At 37.0% G+C, this 22915-nt stretch overlaps 1 protein-coding gene and 1 non-coding gene across 2 annotated transcripts in view; both read left to right on the top strand.

The window, feature by feature from the left end:
* Positions 1 to 22915, top strand: part of DNAH14 (dynein axonemal heavy chain 14) — a 388841-nt gene that overhangs the window by 330962 nt on the left and 34964 nt on the right. The window contains exons 71-76 of the mRNA XM_043922886.1: positions 682 to 918; positions 4288 to 4373; positions 9955 to 10111; positions 13081 to 13291; positions 17388 to 17490; positions 19504 to 19731. Coding sequence (XP_043778821.1) covers positions 682 to 918; positions 4288 to 4373; positions 9955 to 10111; positions 13081 to 13291; positions 17388 to 17490; positions 19504 to 19731 — 1022 coding nt within the window. The remainder of the gene's footprint in view (positions 1 to 681; positions 919 to 4287; positions 4374 to 9954; positions 10112 to 13080; positions 13292 to 17387; positions 17491 to 19503; positions 19732 to 22915) is intronic.
* LOC122708398 lies at positions 10821 to 10950 on the top strand. The gene has a single exon (XR_006345178.1). It is a non-coding gene; the product is annotated as a small nucleolar RNA SNORA11 (small nucleolar RNA).

Below are 22915 nucleotides of genomic sequence, written 5' to 3' on the forward strand. Positions count from 1 at the left end.
TAGAATTATCATATGATCCATCAATCCTATGTCTGGGTATATATCTGAAAGAATTGAAAGCAGGGCCTCAGAGAGATATTTGCATATAGTGTTCATAGCAGCACTATTCACAGTATCCAACAGGTAGAAGCAACCCAAGTAAGTGTACACTGGTGACTGGATAAAGAAAATGTAGTATATACATAAAATGGAGTACTATTCAGTCAAAAAATGGAAATCATATCACATTGTACAACATGGCTGAAACTTGATGACATTATGATAAGCGAAATAAGCAAGTCACCAAAAGACAAATACTGTATGATTCCACTTACATAAAATACATAAAGAAGTCAAATTCATAGAAACAAAAATAGAATGGGTGGTTACCAGGAGCTAGGAGGTGGGGAAATGGGAAAATGGGTACAGAGCTTCAGACTTGCAGAAAGTTTTGGAGATCTGTTTCACCACAAATGAATTATACTTAACACTACTGAACTGTACACTTAAAATGGTTAAGGTAGTAAATTTGGTGTTATGTGTTTTATCATAATGGAAAAATTACATTTTATATAATTAGTTTTTATATAAGATGACTTTTTCCTCAACAAAAAATATTTATTAAGCATATACTTTCTAATGAGTAACTAAAGGTAAAGGATACATCTCTTCTTACGTGATCACTTTTCCTTTTTTTGTTAGACATATATGAAACCTGTAAAAATAAACATCTTCAGTGGGTGTCAGATTCCAGGTGGAAGCAGTGTCTTTATATCAGCAATGCACTAGAGCCTTTTTCTCTTCTATGTAAATCCCTGTTATCAAATGCGTCACAATGGAATGCTTTTAAAAACAGTAAGGCTGTATATTTGCTGATGAGCACAGCCTTCTCTTCAGAAAATGCTTCCTTGGAGGAAAGTGAAAAATCACCAGAGATAGGTAAAGTATTCAGTGTCTTAATCTAACTTCATTACATATACATGTGTATATAGATTATCAAGTTATCAATGTAGTTCAATATCTTATGAAAAAACTAAAGGGAGGAATGTAACTATATAATAAGCACTTGCTATTTAATGTAATTCTCATTCCACATTTTTCTCCATTTTGCTTTCCTTCCAAATTTTTGCCACAAAATACAATTATGTTATGCAAAACATGAACAGCCTTAGATGTATTTCCTTTACTTTTATTTCTCTGGGATAGCCAGAAATGGAATTGTTGGGTCAAAAGTATAGTTTTTATATTAATAGTTGCTTCCAAGTTGCCTTCCTTGAACGTCCATAATAACTTACATTTCCACCAGCAATATATGAGTGCTCCTTTTCAAAGAAGAGTACTGATTCTTTTTAACTTCTACCAATCTGAAAAGTTTAAAGTCTTTAACTTTATCTGATTACTATCAGGTTTAAGTATTTTTTCAGATGTTTGCCGACCATTTGAATTTGCTTATTTACATACTTTGCCCATTTTCTACTCCACTGTTGATCTTTTTTTGTCCATTTGTAATAATCCTATTAGTATAATGTTGTTGTTGTTCGGTGGGTCAGTCGTATCCAAATCATTGCGACCCTGTAGACTGCAGCACACCAGGCTTCCCCGTCCTTCACTATATCCTGGCTGCTGCTGCTGCTGCTGCTAAGTCACTTCAGTCGTGTCTGACTCTGTGCGACCCCATAGATGGCAGCCCACAAGGCTCCCCCGACCCTGGGATTCTCCAGGCAAGAACACTGGAGTGGGAGCTTACTCAAACTCGTAACCATTGAGTCAGTGATGCCACCCAACCATCTCATCTTCTGACACCTCCTTCTCCTCCTGCCCTCAATCTTTCCCAGTTTTAGGCTCTTTTGCAATGAGTCAGCTCTTCATATCAGGTCACCAAAGTATTAGAGTTTCAGCTTCGGCATCAGTCCTTCCAATCAGGGTTGATTTCCTTTAAGATTGACTGGTTTGATCTCCTTGCAGTCCAAGGGATTCTCAAGAGTCTTCTCCAGCACCACAGTTCGAAAGCACCAGTTCTTTGGCGCCCAGCCTTCTTTATGATCCAGCTCTCACATCTGTATGCGACTACTGGGAAAACCATAGCTTTGACAATACAGACATTTGTTGACAAAGTGATGTCTCTGCTTTTTAATATGCTGTCTAGGTTTGTCACAGCTTTTCTTACAAGGAGCAAGCGTCTTTTAATTTCATGGCTACAATCACTGTCCATAGTGATTTTGGAGCCCAAAAAAATAAAATCTGTCACTGTTTCCACTTTTTTCCCTTTGATTTGCCATGAAGTGATGGGACTGGATGCCGTGATCTTAATTTTTGAATGTTGAGTTTTAAGCCAGCTTTTTCACTCTCCTTTTTCATCCTCATCAAGAGGCTCTTCAGTTCCTCTTCACTTTCTGCCATTAGAGTGGTACATATTTGAGGTTGTTCATCTTTCTTGTGGCAATCTTGATTCCAACTTGTGATTGATCCAGCCCGACATTTCGTGTGATGTACTCTGCATAGAAGTTAAATAAGCACAGTGACAGTATACAGTCTTGTTGTCCTCCTTTCGGAATTTTGAACCAGTCAGTTGTTCCATGTCCGGTTCTAACTGTTGTTTCCTGACCTACATACAGATTTCTCAGGAGGCAGCTAAGGTGGTCTGGTATTCCCATCTCTTGAAGAATTTTCCACAGTTTTTTTGTGATCCACACAGTCAAAGGCTTTAGTGTAGTCAGTGAAGCAGTAGATGTTTTTCTGGAATCCCCTCACTTTTTCTATGATCCAATGGATGTTGGCAATTTGCTCTCTGGTTCCTCTGCCTTTTCTAAATCCAGCTGTACGTCTGGAAGTTCTCAGTTCATGTAGTGTTGAAGCCTAACTTGAAGGATGTTGAGCATTACCTTGCTAGCATGTGAAATGAGTACAGTTATACAATAATAAAATTATTTACTTATAATTAATTAGCATAACATGGTATTAATTTTTGTCTTGTTAAAAATATTAAACAGCTCATTCAAATATTTTTCAAAATCTGTCATTGCTTATTGGATTTGTCTATAATATCTATAACATACAAGTGTTTAAATGTTTGTATAGTTATTTATGTCAGTCTTTTCTTTTATAATTTTTTCATTTCCAGTTCTGATTAAGAGGTTTTTTCCTTCTGCTAAAGTTTTCTCTTGGGTTCATTATTGTTTTATTTTGTTGCATTTTGCACTAATCTATCTTGGATTCATTGTTTATTATGCCGTAAGATAAGAGTCGATATCTTTCATTTAAAGGCACTCTTTACTGACTCTTTGTTAAGTGAAGATCTTTTACTTTGCAAGTAACTGCAAGTTTATCCATTTTTAACTAGATGTTCATGTATTGTGGACTTTTTAAGATCAACAGAATATATCTTATCTATTTAAAAAAGCTATTTCTCTTATCTAAGTTGTATTTAAAGTTAGACTTTGAGAAAATAATGTAGAAATAAAAGATTGGTAGAAATGATAGCTGTATATGGAATAGATGGAAATGGAAACTAGAAGTTTTCCCACCTTGCAAGAAAGTGTGATCCTGTGATGACTGTATCAAAGGTAAGTGTGACTCTATCAAAGGTAAGAGGGGTCAAACTTTTTAAATATATTTGTATAATATTCAGTTTTTCAAAAATTTGAAAATCATTGCATTTCCATTTGATCCTCATTTCTTATATCTGTTATAGGTAGATTCTGAACAGAAATCTCTAGCCTCTAGAGTTATTGTTTATATTTATTAGTTATTAGTTTATATTCTATTATATGAATAGAAATCTCTACCCTCTAGTTATCAATTTATAAACAATATATATTCAGGATCAGGTCATAAAATATTGACTCTGCCTTTTGCTTCTCATTTTTTTTCCTTCTGTCATCCATCATTCTTCAACCATTTCACCAGAGACAAGTTGAAAGTTAAATCTACCTTAAGATATACCTCTTTTACATTATTAAAGATAGTTAGCAATGCCTGAAATCTCACGTTAAAAGAAGTTAGCAGTGTTTTAAACAAAACCTCAACAAAACCTATGGGACACTGTAAAAGCAGTCCTAAGGGGAAGGTTCATAGCATTACAGGCTTACCTCAAGAAACAAGAAAAAAGTCAAATAAATAACCTAACTCTACACCTAAAGCAACTAGAGAAGGAGGAAATGAAGAACCCCAGGGTTAGTAGAAGGAAAATTAGCAAACTATAGATTCAAAACCTCACAATTTTATAATGAAAAAAAAAAATCATTGTATTACCTTTAGGTGATCCAAAGTATTTTATTGTTAATCTCAGTTTCTCTAAATTTTATCTAGCTCAAGTTTTTAATGAAAATGAAGAAATATACAGTTCTATAAATTTTCCATGGGAGAAACTCACTCCATTTCAAAGACTTATTTTGGTAAGATGTGCTATGAGAAAATATTGATGTTCTAAATGTTTTGAGCACTTTATCAGTAACTTAAACTCTTTAAATTTTAAACTTTTATGAGCAAAATATATAGATTTTGCAATCTAGTATTTAATAAACATTACTACTAGGGAAAATCACTTACATTCCATTTTAATGTGCTTTTATGTGGCAGGAGTTCAATTAGAGTAACAAATATTCTTAGCATCTTTCTGCACCCTTATTCATTCCTCCCTAGAAAGGAGGAAGGACTTGTCACACAGGTAATCTGAGAGATGAAATCAGTGTACGTGGCTTAACCCTTCTCCCCTGTCCCTTTGGGGATTAGCCTTTCTGCAAAAAGCATAATTTCTGCTCTGCTTCTCAATGCCATAAATTGTACAAGAACGTACCAGGGCTTTTTAGGGAAAAGTCAAAGACTGCCCAGACTGCTTGTGACAGAAAAGTCTGCCGAATTCTACGGTTTAGTGTCAGGAAGTACACCCACCTAAACCATATCCACCACCTTGGCCTATATTGATAATAAATGTGGTATTTTCCCTGATTCCTCTGTTAGTCAATGCCTCAGAATCTGGCTGTGAGGTTGGCAGGTTAGGGATGTGAATGGGTGTCATTTGTGAGCCCCTTAAAATAAGTAAAGGTTAGCATATACTCAGCAGTTTTCATAAATTATTTCATTTAATCTTCATAATCATCTTGGGGCTAGACATTATTATTTCCCCTTTTTATAGAATGCCTAATTGAGCCAGGACTGAAACTCAGACAATTTGACTCTGAAATCTGTGCTTTTACCAGTAACACCATATTATACTTGCCAAAGTAGATAATTTGAAGTAGATTTTTCTAAATTTGCCCTTATCACCTCAAACAATCTTTAATTTTCACATTTAGCCTCTAGTTTAGGGAGGAGGAAATCCCTCATCTTGTTTCCCTTTTACTTTAACTTCCTGAAAATGCCAGCCTAAACAGCCAATCATCTTTCTTTTGGTTTCTGTCTTAAATTTTATTTTCACATCACTTTGAAATTTACTCACGACGTTGCAGAAAAAGATTGCACCTGACTTACAGACAATTTTTATTGGGCCTGTGGTTTTGTTCTCTCAATATTTCAAGTACAATTTATCACTAAACAAGTGAATTTGAGCCTTTGGAGATCTTTCTTATAAAATGTTAAAATCTCCAATAAAGATAACCAAAATAGCAGAGACTATTTTAAATATTCTATGTCCTTATATCTTAAAGTGAGTTGTTTCCTTTCCAACTTTTTATTGTGGCATAGCATACATTCATTATTTCATTTACTCCTGATAATAATCCCTCTTAAATTTATTTAAATATAAAATTCAGTGGCAGTAAGTACATTTACAAGATTGTGAAAACTCACCACTAGCCACTTCTAGAAATTTTTATCATCCCAGACACTGTACCAAATAATTCCCCATTATTTCCTCCCATTAGACCACGGCAACTACCCTTCTACTTTCTATCTCTCTGAACTTGCCTATTCTGTTGTTATTTTTGTTCAGTCATCAAGGCATGTCCAACTCTTTACAACCCCACAAACTTCAGCACACCAGATTCCTGTCCTTCACTATCTCCCCAAGTTTGCTTAAATTCATGCCCATTGAGTCAGTGATGCTATCTAACCATCTTACTCTCTGCCATCTCCTTCTCCTTTGGCCTTGTATTTTTTCCAACATCAGGGTCTTTTCCAATCAGTTGGCTCTTCGCATCAGGTGACCGAAGTATTGGAGCTTCAGCATCAGTCCTTCCAATGAATATTCAGGGTTGATTTCCTTTAGGATTGACTGGTTTGATCTCCTTGCAGTCCAAGGGACTCTCAAGAGTCTTCTCCAGCACCACAACTCCAAAACATCAATTTTTGGCACTTAGCTATCTTTATGGGTCCACTCTCACATCTATACATGACTACCAGAAAACCATAGCTTTGACTATATGGAAGTTTGGCAAAGTATTGTCTCTGCTCTTTAATACACTGTCTAGGTTTGCCATAGCTTTTCTTACAAGGAGCAAGCACTTTTTAATTTCATGGCTGCAGTCACTGTCCACAGTGATTTTGGAGCCCAAGGAAATAAAATCTGTCACTGCATCCACTTTTTCCCTTTCTATTTGCCATGAAGTGATAGGACTGGATGCCATTATCTTATTTTTTGAATGCTGAGTTTTAAGCCAGCTTTTTCACTCTGCTCTTTGACCCTCATCAAGAGGCTCTTCAGTTCCTCTTTACTTTCTGCCCTTAGAGTTGTATCACCTGCATATCTTAGGTTGTTGATATTTCTCCCAGAAATCTTGATTCCAGCTTGTGATTCATCCTGCCCGACATTTCACATGATTTACTCTGCATGGAAGTTAAATAAGCCTGGTGACAATATACAGCCTTGACCTACTCCTTTCCCAATTTTGAATCAGTCCATTGTTCCATGTCCAGTTCTAACTGTTGCTTCTTGACCTGCAAACAGGTTCTCAGGAGGAAGATAAGGTGGCCTGGTATTCCCATCTCTTGAAGAATTTTCCACAGTTTTTTGTGATCCACACAGTCAAAGGCTTTAGTGTAGTCAATGAAGCAGTAGATGTTTTTCTGGAATCCCCTTGATTTCTCTATGATCCAGCAAATGTTGGCAATTTGCTCTCTGGTTTCTCTGCCTTTTCTAAATCCAACTTATACATCTGGAATTTCTCAGTTGAAGCCTAGTTTGAAGAATTTTGAGCACAACCTTACTAACATGTAAAATGAGTTTGATTGTACAGTAGTTTGAACATTCTTTGGCATTGCCTTCCTTTGGGATTGGAATGAATACTGATCTGGATCACAGCCTTGTCGTGGCGAAGGGGCTTGCATAACTCTATGAAGTTATGAGCCATGCCTTGCAGGGCCACCCAAGACAGACAGGTCATAGTGAAGAGTTCTGACAAAACATAGTCCACTGGAGAAGGGAATGGCAAACCATTGTAGTATTCTTGCAGCAAGAACCCCATGAACAGTATGCCTATTATCGATACTTCATATAAGTGGAATCATGCAACATTTATCTTTTTGTGTTTGACTTATTTCATTTAATGTCTTCAAGTTTCATCCATGTTGTAGCAAGTGTCATAATTTTTTCAGAGCTGAGTACTGTTGCATTGTATCAAATGCCACATTTTGTTTATCCATTCATCTGTCCAAGGATGCTTGGGTTGTTTCTACCTTTTGGCTGCTGCAATTGATGCTGCTAGAACATTGGTATATACATTTGGGTTTTTTTGTTTGTTTGTTTGTTTTTATTTTTCTTTTGGTTTGGTTTTTTCTTCTTTTGAGCCAAAATTTTCAACTTGAGAAATTTGACATAAAAATCCAGATTTCCAGCATTTATTAAAAAATTAGAAGTTCAGCTAATACTTGGCCCCAAATCATCCATAGCAATAGCTAGAGCTGAGTACTCTCTGCCCTTTTGGAGCAGTGTATCATAATCTTCACTGCTCCCAATTATTTCCTGACACTGAAGTTGAATGCTATTTGCCATTTAACATCATATTTGCTTAACTTTTTATTATACAGGAGAATTATTTTTCTTCAGCCCAACCCACTTCTCCAGTTTATGTTATCCACCTGACAACTTTAGACATGTTTGTGGATTATTGATGCAATTATGACATTAAGATGTATTTAGCTATATTAACTGACAAATGCAGAATACTTAACAGTCTGTATAGTAAAAACTCCATTTGTGGGGGAAAAAAGAACAGGTTAGAGAGATGTTCATTTGTATATATAAAATATAAAGAACAATAAGAAACAAATAGTGGTTATCTAGGAAATAGGGTCTTCATATTTCAATTTATACTTTTTTAGAAATTTTATGTAACAAGTTATATAGCAAGTATTATTTGAATTTTATGTAACAAGAAGTGTGTATTACCTTAACAACAAAATTAACTATATTTTAAAACCCATGCTACATTACTCTCCCCCATTAAGCTCCAAGTGGTTTTAGTTTATCAACTAGCAATTTTATGAGTATAGTCATACTATTTACCAAATTCAGGGTCAGATGACATGGTCTGATAAAATGTTAAGTGTATGTATAGGGAAATTGAGTTTAAATATTTGAAACTGGGTCTGACCTGTAAGAGTCAGAAATTGCCACTTATGAGATTTAGAATATACTAGGGAGAAGAGTCAACCTAGAGAAGGATGATATCATGGAGCTTCACAGGGGCAAGGACTTTGTCCAGTTTATTCACTTCCTTCCATTTATATAACCCATTGGACAGAAAAGAGGGGGAAAGATGAGAATGAGGAGATATGGACATGGGGAAATTTTTCAGAACTATATGTAGCTTCTTAGAAAAGAGCTAATAAAATTTATTTCAATGAAATCCATTTCCTCAAACTTCTCTTTGTCTCCCACTACCCACCTCCCCCAAATTTCTTGGGGTTAAAAATTACAAAAGTGGAGAAATTTAATAGATGTTTGCTTGATTAATAAACTAAATAAGGAACCAGCAGCATAATGGTGACAAAAGATGACAATCACATTGGGGAGACAGAGTCTTAGCAGTGATGGACCACAACTCATGGTGTTTCACTTGGTTGATTCTCACACTTTCATAACTGGAAATACTGGGTGAACTCTGTCAGACCCCAGATTCTATGTATGCTGCCAATTTTCATTTTTAAAAATACATATGTTGCAATTAGTTAAAATTTTGAGATTAATTTTTCCAAAGGATACAGAAAAGAGCAAACTCAACATAATGAGTTTATATTAGGTGTTCTTTTAAATATGTGAACTTGCCAATAGTTCATGGTTTTTGATGATGACCCATGGTTCAATCTCACACCTCCACACAGACTCACAGACAATTGCAGTTTTAATTTTGCCTTAAGTGATGGAGTCTCTGAAAATGCTCAGCACAGAATGTCTGATCATTCTGTAAAGAAATAGCACATAAGTGATTAGTTTAAAGCAGTTTTCATGAAAAATGTCTGAAATTTGCAATGATTTCCAATGGATGAATTTGTATTTACCACATGTATACTGTTTGCAAAACCTTTTAGTCCCTCTAGAGTTCTCTGCAGATGTGTGCTCAGTTTGTTTAAACACACAAATATTGTGCTATTGATTTTCATTTTATTAATGGAAGAGCTAGTACTTTTCCAACTATGCTATCCTGGATTTTCATCCTCTAATACCATGGTGTTTTTCTTGCTCTAGATATGTACGGCAGAGCAGGAAAAAATCCCAGGGGCATGATCTCTTTTTGCAGAGTCAGGAACCATAACTTGGATTTGCACATACAAAGTAAGATCACAGAGTGTGAAAGATAGAGGCACCAGATAGCCCTGGCACCTAGGAAGGACCACAGGATGGTCAAGAGCAGTGGTGGCAGCTTTCCCACCACACATAGACTCCCCTCCCCATCAAATTTTCCCAACACAAGGAACACCACAAAACTTTTGAAGGGCAACCTAAATACTAAATACTTCTTAGTTTGTTTCCTCTTACCACAGGGGATATTCCCTTGGGTAGTTTTTAAAGTTATTTATCTATCATGGTTTCTTTCTTAGATAAAAATTCTTAGACCAGAAGGTTTAAAGAATTCTGTGAAAATGTTTATAACTGAAAAAATAGGAAATGAATATATTCGCAGTACTGGAACCAGTTTGAAGGAATCGTATGAAGAATCCAATGCCAGAACTCCACTGATACTTATTCACTCCCATGGTAAGCTACTTGTGAACAGTTAAGATGACATGATGATGTTTTTCAAAAGATGTAGGTTCTGTGTGAGGGTGTTCTGTGTTTAAAATATTTCCCTATTCTTAAATATTTGGGGAAATTGTCCTATTCTTAAATATCTTAAAGAATTGGGCTTCCCTGGTGGCTCAGATGGTAAAGCATCTGCCTGCAATGCTGGAGACCCAGGTTACATCCCTTGGTCGGGAAGATCTCCTGGAGAAGGAAATGGCAACCCGTTTCAGTACTCTTGCCTGGAAAATTCCATGGACGGAGGAGCCTGGTAGGCTATAGTCCATGGGGTTGCAAAGAGTTGGACATGACTGAGTGACCTCACTAAATATCTTAAAACTGTAAACTATATTAAGAAAGAATCTTTCAAACAGATTCACAGGTATAGAGAACAAACTGGTGGATATCAGTGGAAAGAATGAAGAGGGGAGGGACAAGTTGAGGTGGAGGACTGGAAGGTACAAACTACAATGTATAAAATAAATAAGCTACAAGGATATATTGTACAACAGAGGGAATACAGACAGTACTTCATGATAACTATAAATGAACTATAACCTTTAAGAATTATGAATCACTCTGTTATACATCTAAAAGTTATTTACATCATTATTGTACATCAACTATATCTCAATTAAAAAAAATAAGCAAATAAAGCAATAGCACATTAAAAAAAAAAGAATGAGGGGTGTGCTCAGAGCAGGGGGCCTGAAGAAATGGCTCGTCTGTTTATAGCACACCCGACAGGAATCTGGGTTCACTGTGACAAGGGGCACAAAACGTGTGGCCTTCCTCTGAGCAGAAACCTGACACGTGTACCCCTGCAGCTCCACGTGGCTGCTGGGCAGGGCCAGTTCTGGAAGGAAAGCCACAGCATGTGGTGGGGGAGCTTGCCACTGGAGCCTGTCCAGTCCACTCCTGGGTGGGCCAGGAGTGGCCTCATAAATGATCTGAATCTCTCATTTCAAGGAGAAAGAAAAAGATTCCAACTGTATGCCATTCTGCAAAAGGCAAAACTGTGGAGACAATAAAAAGATGAGTGGTTGTCAGGAGTTTGCAGAGAGGAATGTACAGAGTGCAGACGTTCTCATGAGCAGTGAAAGTACTTTGAGAGACATTACAATGATGGATATATGTGGTCATACTTTTGTCCAAACCCACAGAGTATACAACACTGCTCTGCTCATTAAAGTGAACCCTAAGGTGAACTGGGGATGTTTTGATTATGTGTCAGTGTAGTCATCCTTGGTCTAAAAAGAAAAAAAAAAAGAGGTACCATTCTGTTGATAATGGCTGTTTCATGTGAGGGGAGGGAGTATATGGGGAATTTCTGTACGTTCCTGTCAAGTTTTACTGTAAACCTAAAACTGCTTTTAAAAAAGAAAAAGGTCTCCAAAAAAAAGAAATTTAACACTCAGTACAGACATTTTTGGCAAAACTTTTTTCGCTTTTATGTGTGTATACATATTACATATGTGTGTGTGTGTGTTGGATTGTGATATAAAATACTATAAAGTTCACGTTTTAAAGTGAAAAAAAATGACTAAAAGTGTAAAAGAACAAGAAAAATGAGTTGTCCCAGATTCATGAATATGAGAAAATTTATCAGGGCTAGTTTTATATGCAGAAAATACCTCCCCAAAATACATATTATTGATATGAAATTTGGGATTACCCTTGCTTTATTAGCAATTTTAATTCACATTGACTTGTGAAAAAATGTTATAAAATTATCAGAAATACCTCTGTTGATTGTATGCTTGTGTGCTTCAAGACTTCAAATGCATTTTTTTTCTTTATCTTGTCTTTGCTCTACAGACCCTAAGCAAAATATTTTCTCCTAAGCAAAATACTTTCTTCATTTATTTTCTGCCTTTCATTATCTTCAAATCAAACATGTCTTTATAACTCACCATTTTCAGACTTTGATTCTATTAGGAAAAGCCTTGTTCAAAGTGCCCCCATGTAGAGGCTTTCTCATCTAAACTTTTCCACGCAAAGCAGCTGGCTATATGCCTGACACTTATAACAGTGCTGTCTATTTCTTGAAAACTTAGCCTGACATGGCAGGTAGGGCTGTGGCCATCACATCTATGTTCCAAACATCTGTCACCCTGTTAGACTGGGCTTGACATATACACACTACATATAATAAAATAGATAACTAATAAAGAACCTACTGTATAGCACAGGAAACTCTGCTCAGTATTCTGTAGGGACCTATATGGGAAAAAGAGAGGCTATACACTATATATGTATAAGTAATTCACTTTGCTGTACAGAATGGCAGATAGCACAACATTTAAAAAAACTTTGCTGCCAAAGTTTTTTCACAAAACATAAGGTACTCATACCTAGCTGCATGAAAGGCTAAAAATGAAGTATTTTAGCTGGGCACATGGCCATTTGGAGTAACACCAGGGTTCAGCTATAGAGGAGGAGGGGACAAGTAAGTGCTGGAGTAAACAACCCACAATCACTGCTGCAGTTGGATCACCCCATCTGTCACCCCATTAGATTGGGTTTGACAAATACACACTGTACATAATAAAACGGGTAACTAATAAAGAACCTACTGTGTAGCACAGGGAACTCTACTCAATACTCTGTGATGACCTAAATGGGAATAGAATCTGAAAAAGAGTGGCTATGTATATACATATACGTATATGTGTGTGTGTGTGTATATATATAAGTGACTCACTTTAATGAACAGCAGAAACTAACAAAGCAACGTAAATCAACTATACTCCAATAAAAATTAATTTTGCAAAAAAGAAAATGGAAGAGCCAAAATTTGAGCTCTACCTTTTGATTTAAAAGACTAGTTTTTCAATTATGTGTATACCTTTTCCCACTACCACTTAATAAAAGCTAGAATGTATTTTTGAAGAGGGGATTAAATGACTTTACAATAGTATGTACCTTTCCATGTTGTTTTACAGGGATCGACCTCACCAATACTCTCCTGAAATTTGCACAAGAGTTAATGGGAACAACCAGTCATGTGACCATGATTTCTTTGGGCCGTGGCCAGGCAGCTAAAGCAGAAGCCCTCATTGTTAAGGCCTTAACCAAAACAGAGCAATGGGTCTTCCTCCAGAACTGCCATCTTGCAGCATCGTTTATGCCAAGGCTCTGCACTATTGTAGAATCGTAAGAGTTTTACATTTATTTGTAAGGGCTTCGCAGGTGGCTCAATGGTAAAGAATCCACCAGCCAATGCAGGAACTACAGGACCCTTGGGTTCAATCCCCGAGTCGGGAAGATCCCCTGGAGAAGGAAATGGCAACCCACTCCAGTATTCTTGCCTGGAAAATCCCATGTTCACAGGGGCCTGATGGGCTATAGTCCATTGGGTAGCAAAAAATCAGACATGACCAAGCAACTGAGCACCCATGCACACATAAGGGATCAGAATATTATCAAAATGAGTTAAAACTGGAAATGGCAATGTACAACTGTGGTTAAACAGTGATAAAAGAAAGTGTTAGGCCACTCAGAGGTAACTTAGGCTACCTTATGAAGGTTCTCTTTTCTCCAAGAACTTGAAAGATACACTAGGAATATATCACTTTTTATTAGAAGAAAAGACCTCTTTAATTTTTACTTTCCATCCAGTTAATCAGTTTCTCTTTCTCCCCTTCTCAAACTGTCAATAGATATACACTTGTACATACACATGTATATAGAAATGTACATGTGGCATAGTTTGTAATATCCTATTGCTTCCACACAGCAGAATATAATACCTCATATCCATATTTCCCAGGTGGTGCTAGTGGTAAAGAACCTGCCTACCAATGCAGGAGAATTAAGATTCATGGGTTGGATCCCTGGGTCCGGAAGATCCCCTAGAAGAGGACATGGCAATCCACTCCAGTATTCCTGCCTGGAGAATCCCGTGGACAGAGAAGCTTGGCGGGCTACAGTCTGTAGGCTTGCAAAGAGTTAGACTCAAGTGAAACGACAAGCACAGCATCCATAATTTCAGTGATCATTTTCTTTATGGGCTGTATTTGGTACTTATTCTGACTTACTCTAGTTCAACCCACTGGCTGTTTTTTCCCAAAGTACTTGCTGACTCAAGCAAAAATTCCCATAGGTTCCGCCTTCTTCTTTGCAGTGAAAATATTTGGGAATAGAATGCTCTAATATTGCTTGAAGAATTAGCAAAGTGTTGAGTTAGTAATGTTTTAACAAATTGCATTCTATAGCTTTTCCCCCAGATTTGCATTTCTGTCTGCTTTACTGAGTATGGCCAATACTGTATCTAAAAGTGCCTTTAAATGAGGGTCTCTGCTTCTTCATGCTGTTATTCTTCTGCTGTGAGCATCCACAAGGGAATTATGAAACCAAAATGCAGCTGTCTGGCTTAAATTTCTAAAACCTTTACTAATATTATGCATTCTGTTCTCAGACTGTTATTCTTTAAGCAGTTTAAAAACTATTTCCTAATTTCACTTTTTCACATTTGTTTCATTACTTGAGTCAGAAGATGAAGATTACTTAATTTTATGATTTCAATAGATGCAAACTCTGAAATATGACACAATAGTTTCTACTAGATTTTTCATTATTAATTCAAAAAATATTTGTAGGAAACCTACTATTTGCCAAAAATCATTCTAGAGACTAAGGATAGAGCACAGACCAGACAGTCACTGGATCAGCTTTCAAAAGTGTATTAAGACAGAAAGGAGCAATAGAATGGCAGATAGCATTGCATCATTTTTTTAAAAAAATTAATAAAATGTTCTTCAGAACAGTTTCAAAAGCTTAATAAGAGTAATTGATTATCATTAAAAGTATGCTATATAACCAGTTGTCTGAGGAGGCCTTACAGATAGCTGAGCAAAGAAGAGAACCAAAAGACAAAGGAGAAAAGGAAAGATATTCCCATCTGAATGCAGAGTTCCAAAGAGTAGCAAGGAGAGATAAGAAAGCCTTCCTCAGTGATCAATGCAAAGGAAGAGAGGAAAACAAAAGAATGAGAAAGACTAGAGATCTCTTCAAGAAAATTAGAGATATCAAGGGAATATTTCTTGCAAAGATGGGCACAATAAAGGACAGAAATGGTATAGACCTAGCAGAGGCAGAAAATATTAAGATGTGGCAAGAATACATAAAAGAAAATTACAAAAAAGATCTTAATGACCCAGATAACCACGATGGCGTGATCACTCACCTAAAGCCAGATATCCTAGAATGTGAAGTCAAGTGGGCCTTAGGAAGCATCACTACGAACAAAGCTAGTGGAGGAATGGAATTCCAGTTGAGCTATTTCAAATCCTAAAAGATGATGCTGTGAAAGTGCTATACTCAATATGCCAGCAAATTTGGAAAACTCAGCAGTGGCCACAGGACTAGAAAAGGTCAGTTTTTATTCCAATCCAAAACTAGCAGCCCACACAGAGAGAGGAAAATGTGAAAAAATTTTCTTAAATTTAGGAATTAAAGGAATATAGTCACAATATATTGCCAGGAGGAAAAATAGAAGGCTACAAATTGTAGCCTGTACAGTACATGTATGTACAATATATATTATATTTTTATTTTAAAAATGAAATAGAGAATCAGAGAGGGAAAAAAAGAAAAATATTATACTTACTTCATCAGATTTCAGATTTTATTTCTCTGTTTTATTTGGTGTATTTTTGCTTTTGTTGTTTTGGGGTTTTTTTTAATATTTATTTATTTACTTTGACTGCACTGGGTCTTAGTTGGGACATGTGGGATCTTTGCTTTGGCATGTGGACTCTTAGTTGCAGCATCCTGAATCTAGTTCCCCAACCACAAGAATCGAACCTGGGCCCCCTACGTTGGGAGTGTGGAGTCTTAGCCACTAAACCACCAGGAAAGTCCCTTGGTTTGTTTTTTAAATTAAAACAATTTCAGACTTGCAGAAAAAATGCAAGAATGATTCAAAAACTCTCCTCTACTGTTAATCTCTTTTCCTCGTTTACCCTATCATTTCTTTATATATACATACGTGTGTATGTGTGTATGACATTTTTTAAATCCTTTGAAAGTTAAGTTCAGTGTCAAGGCAGACATAATGCCATTTGACCTCCAAGTACTCTAGTGTGTGTCTGACTCTGTGTTAGTCGCTCAGTTGAGTCTGACTCTTTGCGACCCCATGGACTGAGGACCTCAAGAGGAATCCAGGCAAGAATACTGGAGTGGGTAGCCATTCCCTTCTCCAGGGGATCTTCCTGACCCAGGGATCAAACCTAGGTCTCCTGCATTGCAGGCAGATTCTTTACCTGATTATCTAATCAATAGAACTTAGTCATATCTAGCCTGGTATCCCAATAATATCTTTTATTGCAAAAGAAGAAAAATGTTAGGTCCAGATTCCAATTCAGGATTTCACACTGCATTCAACTGTCATGTCTCTTAATTCTCCTTTGCTCTAGAATAGTTCCTTAGTATGTTTTTATCTTCTACAACTTGGACATTTTCTGAAAAGTACAAGCCAGTCATTCTGTAAAGTGTCCATCAGTTTGGGTTTGTCTGCTATTATCTCATGGTTAGAGTTACTTTAAGCAGTATTGCAGGAATACCACAGAAGTGTTGTTGAATCCTTCTTTGTACATCATAGCAAGAGGTAACTGATGTCAATCTGTTCCCACTACTGATGACATTTTTTATTTTGATTATTTAATTAAAGTGATATCTACCAACTGTAGAGACACATCTCAAACTTTTCCCTACTACTTTTAACTTCCATTGATAAATTTTGGGTGAAAAATTACTAGACTATTTGCCAAATGGTAACTTGCTAACTCCATAATTTCTTCTAAATTTTAAATTTAATTCTACTGTTAGGAGATTTTCTCCTCCCCATTTATTTATTCATTTGTTTACTTATATCAGCATGGACTCATGGATTTCTATTTTATTCAGTGGATTGTAATCTGTTACCATGAATGTTTATTATGGTGTTCAGTTGTGCCAGATTTGACCAATGGAACTGTGGTTTTTATTTTGTTCTTAATTTGTCATTTTTTCCAAGTTTTTTGCAATGAACCTAGATTATTTTTGTACCTAAGTGAGGGAAGACTACCTTTTCAACATGGGAATTAATGGATCTTACACAAATTCTTATGCAATATAGAAGTTCTTATGGTTGGTTATTAAAGTGATTTCTAAGGCCATTTTAACGTTAAAACAACTATGATTCTTAGAACATATTGATTTCATTTAAATTTTTCACATTAAAATATTTATAAATGTTTTCTTTTAACAGATTTAATAGTCCATATGTGACAATAGAGCCTAAGTTCAGGCTATGGTTAAGCTCAAAATCAGACAGTTCTTTCCCAATTTCTATCCTTCAAAAGAGTTTAAAGGTAAGGGCAATGTATAACAGATAGTAATATTGACTCTGAAGCACTGTTTGAATGTAAATTATCTTGTATTCATGATTCTGAATTAAGAGAGTGCTAATTCTAGTATGCTAAATCTTTCCTGTGCTCAGCCTTACATTGTGGACCAGAAAGGATGCACAAGTATAAACAAGATCCCTGCTTTCAAGGGATTGGACAGTTTAAATGTTTGTTTTCTCAAACAAGGATGCTTAGACTTCCAACTCCCATAAACCAGAAAATAGAGTAAAGAATTTGGGTCCTTTCCTTGCCTTTTGCTTCTCTAGCTTTTTCCTGTCTCTGGTCCCCCTAACTCTTTCACAGTTTGTTATTAATTCTCTGAAAAGGATCTGGCAAAAAGCAGGTTGAAACTATTGACTGAAAAGTCCTATTTAAAAATTATCTGTGACTTCCACTCATATCCACCATTAAGTTTGAATAAATACTAAGAGTTGGGTCAATTCTATTAAACACGTGTCCAGTTGACCAAAAGATGGAGTCCTAATAGCAAAGAAGACTGACCAGTGGCACAGGCAGAACGCATGGCCAAATGTGCAAACACATGCACACTTCCAAGTTCAACAGAATTGGTGTGAGACAGAGGAAATGGGGTGGATGGGCAGTTTCCTGATAGAGTCCCAATCCAGCCTGAGAATAAATCAAGTTTACTCTTGGGAAACAAAGAAACTTCTCCCTGTCACAGGACCCCAGGCTCTTCCCAGACTCCCGGGTGTATTTACCCAAGCTCACAGTAGCTGCCCTACTCCTGAAGATGGGACATGGATTGGAGAAATCTGCATCTTTTTGTCTGAGACTCAAGAGGGTCCATTTACCTCCCAGAGTGAGGCAGAGTATTACGTCAGACAGCGTTTTATCTTCGTCCAGGAGAGGGGGATATGAAAGGTGGCGACAGAGGTAGAACTTCAAGGAACATTTTAAGTGGTCTGTGAATAAATCAGTCAGTCTGATCCTTAACTCAGAAATCTCACGTTCCACGGGAAACTCTACTCAATGCTTTGTGGTGACCTTTATAGGAAAAGAATCTTAGAAAGGGTGAATGTGTGTATATATATAACTGATTCACTTTGCCGTACAGCAAAAACAATGTTGTAAATTAACTATACTCCAGTGAAAATTAATTAAAATAAATAAGCTCAATTGAAAAAGAAATTTCATGTTCATGTACTCACACACACACATATATCATAGTACTTATCTACACATATTTATACATATCCTACATACATATCCACATAATATGAAATACACATATATATGTCTATGTGTGTATGTCTATGAAAACTGTGCAAGTAAAGAAACATTTTCAGACCTTTCGGTTTTAGACTTACAGTCATGCTCTTTAAAAAAATTTTAAAAAAGCCCTCCAAGTAATTCTCTTCCCACTTCACCTCCTGTACCTCCTCATTTCAATTTTCCTAGGTAAGAAATCAATCGATTTTCAATGAAAACAGAGCACTTTAGTAACACACCAAGTTACTTCTCCTCTTTTTTCATATCACTGAAGATTAGATACTTTTGCTGGTTCCACAAGTTCTGTGTACGATATTTGATGCCCCTTCTCTCTTCTCTCTGCTGCCTGGCCGAGGCCATGCAGCCCTGATTCTGTCACAGCCACTTAGCTGCCATCAAGCATTTAGAATATAGGAATTCTTCACTTTCAACTTTCTAAAATGCCGGGCTTGCCGAGCAAACAGGAGTGCTTTTAAGAACATTGTTGTACTTCTCGTTTTAAAGTATGAATTGGAACAACTGGAAATCTGATACAATCCCTTTACAGAAGTTTTCAAATGGGAAAAGAATAACACAAGATTTTTTTATTTGCTACTGAATCTTAAAAAGAGTTATAGTCTTAGCACGTTCTGTTGTCAGATATAGTCTTAGCTAGTTCTCCATGTAAGTAAGAGTCCCCCACCCCCCACCAGTCCTAATGCCTGTGTCTGTCCTCGCAAGTTGTTTTTACTCACATCTGTTTTAAAGATTGCAGTGGAAAATCCCCAGGGACTGAAAAATAATTTACTTCAGACATTTGGATACAGTGGGAGTGGAGAGGTAACAGAAGAGTTATTTGAAAAACCTGACTGTGGACCATGGTGGAAAAAAATTTTATTCAGCTTGTGTTTCTTCAATGCTCTGATTAATGAAAGAAAAATTTATGGAATATTGGGCTGGAATATTGCATATGCATTTAGTTCTTCAGACTTGGAGGTAAGTCTGGTACTTTATATATAACAACAAATAAGTAGTGATAAGATACAGAAAGCCTAGTCTGTATCGACACAAATACTAAATGTTTTTCACGGTACTAAGGTCACAAACTCTGTAACTAGGCGATGAGGGCTGACTAACGTTTAAAGGCGTGGAACTGGAAGCCCTCTTTTCGGGAATCAAATCAGAGCTCCTCTGCTTATAGCTGTGCAGGATTTACAAGTTATCTGGCAAGCTTACTAACTTCTCTGGGTCTTAGTTTCCTTGGCCTAAAAAGTACCTCTGCCAAAGGGCATTGTTAGAGGCAGACTAGGGACTTCCATGGTGGTCTGGTGGCTTAATTCTGCACTTCCAGGCAGGGGGCTGGGGTTCAATCCCTGGTCAGGGACCCAGATCCCACATGCTGCAACTAAGATCTGTCACAGCCAAATAAGCAAATAATGTTTTTTTTAAATAAGAGCAGACTAGTCAATACAATGTGAATTGTAAAGCACTTAGAACAGTGCCTGACACATAAAAATCACCACAAAAGTGTTTGCTGTTTCTACTTATTCATTTGAAGCAAGAAAAATTACACTGACCCATTGTAGGGGGAAAATTTTAGCTGAAGAGTCTTCACTATTCTTTATATAGAACACTTTATTTGTATTTAATATTGCAAACTATTTTTTTTTAATTTACAATGTTGTGTTAGTTTCTGGTGTATAGGCTCAGTGATTCTCTTTTTCATATTCTTTCCCATATGACTTATCACCAGCTATTGAATATAGTTCCCTGTGCTATATAGTAGGACTCTATTGCTTGTCCATTCTATATATATAATAGTTGCATCTGCTAGTTCCAAACTCCCAGTCCAACTCTCCATTGCTTCCCCTGTTTGGCAGCCACAAGCCTGTTCTTTATTTCTGTGAGTCTGTTTCAGAGATAAGTTCATTTGTGTCATATTCTAGATTCCACCGGAGAAGGCGCTGGCAACCCACTCCAGTACTCTTGCCTGGAAAATCCCATGGATGGAGGAGCCTGGTAGGCTGCGGTCCATGGGGTCGCTGAGAGTCGGACACGACTGAGAGACTTCACTTTCACTTTTCACTTTCATGAATTGAAGGAAATGGCAACCCACTCTAGTCTTCTTGCCTGGAGAATCCCAGGGACGGGGGAGCCTGTTGGGCTACCGTCTATGAGGTCGCAGAGTCGGACACGGGCTGACGCGACTTGGCAGCAGCAGCAGCTAGATTCCACACATAAGTGATACCATATGGTATTTGTATTTCTAACTTACTTTGCTTAGTATGATAATCTCTAGGTCCACCCATGTTGCTACAAATGGCATTTTTCATCCTTTTTTATGGCTGAGTAATATTCCGTTCATCTGTCAATGGATATTTAGGTTGTTTCCATGTCTTGGCTATTATAAATAGCACTGCTATGAACGTTGGGATGTGTATATCTTTTCAAATAATAGTTTTGTTGAGATATATGCCCAGGAATGGGATTTCTGCGTCATATGGCAACTCTCCTTTTAGTTTTTTGGGGAACCTCCACACACTGCCTTGATTCCCCATACACCCTGTTTGGTTCAGTTTCTCTGGAGAACAGTGCCAAATACAACAATGAGGGGAATACTGATTAAAACCACAATAAGATGCCACCTTTCAGTACAACGGTGGCTAAAATAAACAAACAAATGTAGAGAAGCAGGCACTATCTCATACAGCTAATTTAATTGTTACTAACTTTCCAGAAGACAACTTGATAATATATTTTGAAAGCCTTTAAAGAATTCCTGTTACTACTGATATAGATGAAGATGGTCACATTTATAAGATTGATTGCCAAAACTGGGTTATAACAGAACATGTGTAGTATGATCTCATTTCTGCACATGTATTTAGAATGTATGTTTATTTCATTATACACTATACCATCTGCAAGGGAAACAAATGGTAGGACTGCGGAGGGCCAGGTGTTGGCAGGGTATTTTGTCATGCAAAGAGCTTGGGGTGAAAGGCAGCAGCTTTACGTGGCACAGGCTGGAGTTTATGGGATGCTGCTGTCCTTTCGGCATTTGGCAGAGAGGCTTGCTTAAGCCAGAAGCAGCTGGTTACATCGTGGCACCGCTCTCCAAAAGAAGTAGTCTTTCCCTCCTTTGTTCTCCCCTTTCATGTGGCAAGTGTGACAGCCTTCTTCCCAGTGGCAAAGAAACAGACCGCCTGGGTGCCAGGATGTCTGAGTCTGGGTACCTGATGTTCAAGTAGTTGTCTAGAAATGCCAAATGTTAGCACCTTGAAACTGTGAGAAATTGGATTCCTGCATAGCCCCTCTCTTTAAGTGGAAACTTTTGGTTCAGTGGGAAGTTGAGTTTGGACACAGCTTCTCCCACTAGGGGGAGTTTCAGGCCCAGTCAGCTCCCTGTCAGGCAACTTGGAGAGTTTCCTCAGTGGACTAACTGATTGATGCTATCTGCCAGCCCATAGGACTAAACATCGATATATTTTCCACTACATGTAGGGCTACCACCACTTTAAGCTCCCCAAAGTCTGGACCTAAGCCACAATGACAAGACCAAGAAAAATAACATATCAACAAGATCCAGTAGCCAAAGAGAGAAAGAACACAAGAAATAGAACAGAAAATAATAAGAGCCCGTAAGGATACAAAAGTACATACACATTTTACACACATGATTTTTTGTTACATGAGCTCATATCAAAGAATTTTTAACTCATTGATAAAAGAATCAGCAGGATGGTAAAACTGATTTTTAAAAGTATTTGTTGTTTAATTGCTAAGTCGTGTCCAACTCTTGCAAGTTGGACAAGGACTGTAGCCCACCAGGTTCCTCTGTCCATGAAATTCTCCAGGCAAGCATACTAGAATGGGTTGCCATTTCCTTCTCCAGAGGATCTTGCTGACCCAGGGATCAAACCGCATGTCTCCTGCATTGCAGAGATTCTTTACCGCTGTGCCACCAGGGTCCTTTTAAAAGTATAGGATTACAGAAATATTTAGAATTATTTAAACAATTATAATGAAATAGGATTATCAAATTACATATAAAACTGCTAAATGACATACAGGCAATAAAATTGTAACCTTGGGGTTATAATTTTCTTTATGAGCCAGAAACCATTTGTATTTCTACAAGACAAAATTTCATTTGCATCGTTATCAGAAAGAAACAGAT

The sequence above is a fragment of the Cervus elaphus genome, chromosome 14 (assembly GCF_910594005.1).
Source record: "Cervus elaphus chromosome 14, mCerEla1.1, whole genome shotgun sequence".
NCBI lineage: Eukaryota > Metazoa > Chordata > Mammalia > Artiodactyla > Cervidae > Cervus > Cervus elaphus.